This window comes from Cnephaeus nilssonii, assembly GCF_951640355.1.
Source record: "Cnephaeus nilssonii genome assembly, chromosome: 11".
Taxonomy (NCBI): Eukaryota; Metazoa; Chordata; class Mammalia; order Chiroptera; family Vespertilionidae; genus Cnephaeus; species Cnephaeus nilssonii.
Genome location: NC_137082.1, coordinates 32,847,537 through 32,853,537, shown reverse-complemented (window position 1 = coordinate 32,853,537; position 6,001 = coordinate 32,847,537). Strand labels below are relative to the sequence as shown.

The 6,001-nt window shown below is 39.6% G+C and overlaps 1 protein-coding gene across 1 annotated transcript; it reads left to right on the top strand.

The window, feature by feature from the left end:
* Positions 1-2,351: 2,351 nt before the first annotated feature.
* On the top strand, positions 2,352-4,742 carry DEFB129 (defensin beta 129; the record flags this gene model as incomplete). The annotated part of the gene is made up of 2 exons (XM_079783453.1): positions 2,352-2,409; positions 4,306-4,742. The coding sequence occupies 2 exons, from the start codon at positions 2,352-2,354 to the stop codon at positions 4,740-4,742; spliced, it is 495 nt and encodes a 164-aa protein (XP_079639579.1).
* Positions 4,743-6,001: the final 1,259 nt, after the last annotated feature.

The following is a 6,001-nucleotide window of genomic DNA, read 5'->3' as shown; positions in this document are numbered from 1 at the left end:
GATTTGACACCAAAAGCAAAGACAACAAAAATAAATAAACAAGTGGAACTACATCAAACTAAAAAGCATCTACACAGCAAAGGAAACCATCAACAAAATGAAAAAGCAACCTACTAAATGAGACAAAATATTTGCAAATCATATATCTGATAAGATGTTAATATCTAAAATATATAAGGAACTCATACAACTCAATAGCAACAAGAAAATTCTGATTAAAAATGGATGGAAGAGCCAGGCTCTGGTGGCTCAGTGGTTGAGCATCGACCAGAAGATCATGGTTCAATCCCTGGTCATGGCACAAGCCCGGGTTGCAGACTCGATCCCCAATAGGGGGTGTGCAAGAGACAGCCAATCAACGATTCTCTCTCATCATTGATGTTTCTATCTCTCTCTCCCTCTCCCTTTCTCTCTAAAATCAATAAAAATGTATTTTAAAAAATGAACAGAAGCCGAAACCGGTTTGGCTCAGTGGATAGAGCGTCGGCCTGCGGACTCAAGGGTCTCAGGTTCGATTCCGGTCAAGGGCATGTACCTTGGTTGCGGGCACATCCCCGGTAGGGGGTGTGCAAGAGGCAGCTGATCGATGTTTCTAACTCTCTATCCCTCTCTCTTCCTCTCTGTAAAAAACCAATAAAATATATTTTTTTTAAAAAATGAACAGAAGATCTAAACAGACATTTTTTCCAAAAAAGATATACAGATGGCCAAGAGGTACATGAAAATGTGCTCCAAATCACAAATTATCAAGGAAATGCAAGTCAAAAACACAGTGAAATATTAACCTCACACCCGTTAAGATAGCTATAATTAAAAAGACAAAAAGTAACAAGTGTTCGTGAGGGTGTGGAGAAAAGGGAACCCTGTGCACTGTTGGTGGGAATGCTATTGGTGCAGCCACTTACAAAACAGTATGGTGGTTTCTCAAAAAATTACAAATAAAACTACCATATAATTCAGAAATTCCACTTTTGGGTATTTTTCTGAACAAAACAAAAACACTATCTCAAAAAAATATATGCAATCCCATGTTCATTGCATCATTATTTACAATAGCCAAACATCAAAGAAACCTAAGTGTCCATTGATAGATGAATGGATAAAGGCAATGTGATATATATTTTTTCCCAGACATAAAGGAAAGAAATCACATCTTTTGCAACAACATGGAAGGACCTTAAGAGTGTTATGCTAGCCCTAACCGGTTTGGCTCAGTGGATAGAGCGTCGGCCTGCAGACTCAAGGGTCCCAGGTTCGATTCCGGTCAAGGGCATGTACCTTGGTTGTGGGCACATACCCAGTGGGGAATGTGCAGGGGGCAGCTGATCGATGTTTCTCTCTCATCGATGTTTCTAACTCTCTATCCCTCTCCCTTCCTCTCTGTAAAAAATTAATAAAATATATATTTTTTTAAAAAAGAGTGTTATGCTAAATTATGTAAGTCAAACAGAGAAAGACAAAAATCATATGATCTCACTTATATATAGAACCTAAATACAAAACAGAAAAACTCATAGATACAGAGAAAAGATTGGTGGTTGCCAGAGGTGAGGGGCAAAGTGGATGAAAGTGGTCAGGAGGCACAAATGGCCAGTTATAAGATAAATAAATTATGTGAATGTAATGTACAGCAGGGTGGCTATAGTTGATAATACCATATTACTTATTTGAAAGTTGCTAAGAGAGTACATCTTGAAAGTTCTCATCACAGGAAAAAAACAATTGTAACTGTGTGGTGATGGATGTTAACTAGGCATTGTGATCATTCTACAATTTATACAAATATTGAATCACTGTGTACACTTGAAACTAATATAATGTTACATGTCAATAATATCGCAATAAAAAAATAAGTTAAATTTATGCCAAGAGATGCTTCTCACCAATTCATTTAACAAATACATACTGAGTTCTTATGTTGATTTAGTAGCCATGCTGGCCATTGGAGACATCAGTACAAAAAAGGCAGTCTCTACCCTCCAGGAGTCCATGCTTATAGCAATTTCTGCTCTTCTGATTCTTACACACTGAGTGCCTTCGGCATAATTACCTGACAAATAGTGAAGCAAATACAATATTCACCCCCTGCTCAAACTTTAAGAAAGAGAGATGCAAAGGGCCTGCACTTCTTTCACATCTTATGCCTTGTATTCCCCCCAGGATCAAGAGCAGGAAATATGTTGCATAAAGTGTTCAGAGAAGGTTGTTCTCAAACAGAATCAGAGAAAACACAGCTTCTGTGAGCTTTGGTGCACTTCACTGCTCATGGCCCAAGGCCATGAAGAGGCCAATAAAGACTGGAACTCAAGATCATCAACCCAGAGCCAAGCCTTCTTCTCTGATACCCAGCCATGAAGCTCCTTTTCCCTATCTTTGCCAGCCTCGTGCTACAGTTACAGGTGAACACAGGTAATGTGGAATCCCGGGTTTTAAAGGGGTTGGTGTGAGGAAGCAGGGACTTAGTTGTCCATGACAATGGGAACCACAAGAGATGCTGAAAGATGAGTTGCCCAAAGAGATGGTGGTAGAGTCTACCTATTGCATCAGTTATGTGCCATCCCCCATGCATCCCCATAGGCTCCAACCCCAGACAACTGTGTCTAATGGGGACGCATCAGGAGCTCCCTAAAGCAAAAGCAGGGTGTGTTTTTGGGGGGTACTCAGAAGCTATTCAACAGCCCGGCTGGTGTGGCTCAGTGATTGAGTGTATATCTATGAACCAGGAGGTCACGGTTCAATTCCTGGTCAGGGCACATGCCTGGGTTGTGAGCTCGATCCCCAGTGTGCAGGAGGCAGCTGATCAATGATTCTCTCTCATCATTGATGTTTCTCTCACTCCCTCTCCTTTTCTCTCTGAAATCAATAAAAATATTTATTTTAAAAAGAAACTATCCAACATACAAAGCTGCCTTCCTACCCCCTACAGAGCAATTATCTGGGACTCAGCCCAAGTCTCCCTCATCTTTGCTCTATTTCTAATTTAAACCACCTCTTAAAGCAAAGATTCCTATCCATTTGTACTTTGGCATAATAAGGAGGAGACCCTTATCCTTATGCTAAAAAAAAATTTTTTTTAATTTCCTTTAGGATCCAGTAAATAGATCTATGTTCTCCATCTCAACTTTTTCAGATTTTTACAGTTTCATCCCTTCTCTCAGTCTTTTTTGTCTTGGAAACCCACAAGTTACCCATAAGAGCATCTAGGAATACACTGTGGCAAAAGGCTGAAACAGGATTGGCCATTGTCACTTGACAAGAAAAGCACTGAGACGTGTTTCAAAATACAAGAATCCTCCAGATATTTGGAATAACTGGCAAATGGGTCAGGGAAAGGAAAATAAGAGTCCAAGATGTTTCCAATGTTTTTATCTCGGGATCCTAAGAGAAGGGGAGTAGCATACGCAAGTATGACTGTGTCATCTTGGGTAAAATAGCTTAGCCACTTTGAGCCTCAAATTCCATGTGAGTGTAATTGGGTTAATCAATGTAGCTGCTTGAAATACATGAATTTTACTGTCTTGTCTTTGATGAGAAACAATGTTGGAATGTATGTGAACATTATTAGTTGAATTGTTAAGATGAGTGAGAAAGAACTTTCTTGGTTCAGAAATAAAAAGGTGAGACACTGGGATGGAAAAAAAGATCACCCAGCAGATGAAGATGAGGTACTAAACTGAGCAGGGAATTTAGAGCTACAGGTAACAATGTGGGAATTATCTTGATAGTGGCGAGGTTATGATAATAACTAATATATCTGAGGAACAGAGTGTCCAGAGAGGCTGAAAATGACAGAACTCCATGCCCCAAGAAACACAGGTCAAGCCGTTGTCACGGAGGGTAAAGTCATAAACGACTGCATTTGGCAAGATGCCAGCACTCCTGAAAGTGCTATTGATTCTTTTTTGAAATTCTTTCCTGGACTAGTTTTATGACAGATTTTACTCCTGTTGGTATTTCCTAGGATCATGTGGAGAGATAGTGATGCCCTCCCTACAAATGTCTAAGATACTAAGTTGGAGGTCGAAAATCTTATCCAGAAGCAAATAACTGGATTCCTTTTCTTCTCTCTTGTGTGTGCCCTAGATTTTTAAAGTAACTCAGTGAGGAAGACTAGAGAGATTGATTTTGGGTTTCACAGGTGTACAAAGACTCTCTAGGTCTTCCAGGGGCCTTCATCAATGTTCCTAAACACTGTACTTAAGGCTTAGCATTGACAAACTCCCTCTTACTCTATTTCTCTCCCTCCAGCAGCTTTAAGATTATCTCTAGTTATTAACTTAACCCAGTTGTTTTTTCTTTGTGCAGAACCCTTTGGCTGGAAAAAATGTTTAATGGGTTTGGGGAGATGCAAAAACCACTGCACCGTGGATGAAAAAGAGGTACAGAAATGCAAGAAGAAAAAATGTTGTATTGGACCAAAAACACTTCAACTGATAAACAACTACCTGCAAAATGAAATGTCCCATGAACATGAAGAGGACTCCGCAAAACAGCTAAAACCTATCAAGAATTCTAGGGCTGTGATACAAACAAAATATATTTTATCTCTCTTTCCCAAAATCAAAAGCCCTTTTGCCAATATCAACACTACCATTATCTCAAATGCCAGTGCTGTGAACCCTGCCATCACCAATGCCATGATCTTAGGAAAGATTACAGACCCTGTTACTTCTACCAAGAGTGATACCAAAAAAAGCAGAGGTTCAGCCACTGACTTCTCCCCACCGTCACCACCACCATAGACACTGCCGATACCACAAATGGAGCTGGAGGAAACAGATGAGCAAGGGATGTAGGTCTTTCCCTTAAAACACTAAGTTCCTCTCTATCTTTGCTATCTATTAAATAAGACATAGAACGGTTTCCTCTGTCCTGAGTCATTCAATAGATACTGTTTAAGTACCTAGAGTTTACACAATCTTATTCTCGCAGAGCCTCACAGAGGGGGCAGAGCTGGAGAGGGATGGAATTTTCATTTACATGCCCCAGAGAAAGCAAGCACCCAGAGTGGTGACTACTGCATTGAATTTGGCCCATGGATGACCCAGATTAGGCCTCTGTAACAAGGATTTATGGTTCTCACATGGTGTTCTTCTCTTAGAGCAATGGGAAGGAAACTATCAAGAGACATATTTTCTTTTTTCATACATTTTGGGGGACAAAGGCCCATATGCAAAATGGAATATGGGAGGGTCAGGTCTATTCCCCACAAAAGACCATAACCTAATTTATGAAGCCATTTAAGATAAGAATATGGAGGAATGGAGGAAGGAGACAGGATATGAGAGAAGGCACAGTAGAACAGTGCTTCCAACAGATGCAGAATGCAGACTACAATGCAAACCAACTTTGCATTTCCTAGTAGCCACATTATAAAAAGTAAAAAGACATAGGCAGAATGCATATTAATAATATATTTTATTTGATGTGATAAATCCAAAACATTGTCATTTCCACAGGTACTCAATATAAAAAATATTTGGGGTTTTTCGCATTCTTTTTTTTTTTTTTTTTTTTTTTTGCACTAAAGGCTTTGAAATCTCAGTATGTCTACAGCACATTTCAATTCATACTAGCCACATTTCACGTGCTCAATAGTCCCATGTGGCTAGTGGCTACCATATTGGACAGCACCTGGTTGGAGAGTTCTGGGGCACATGTAGCTACAGCATTGTTAGGTAAAGGGGATGATCTAACCTAGAGAAGGCAGCCATATTTCTGAGGGCTGTAGTATAGAATTAAGAATACAGAAATCCAGGTCTGATGTGCTTGGGCTAGCATTCTGGTTCTGGTAACTTTTTAGCTATGTGGGCCTTGAACATATCAGTTATCCATATATGAGCATCCATTTATTCATTTATAAAATAGAAATGCAAAGATATTATACCCCAGAATCCATTTCCTTATATCTCAGGTCACACTCACTTCCTTTTATTGCCCAAATTATAATGGCATGGGCCCCATTCCAGTTTTTAACATATTATTCTCTGCTACATAATAC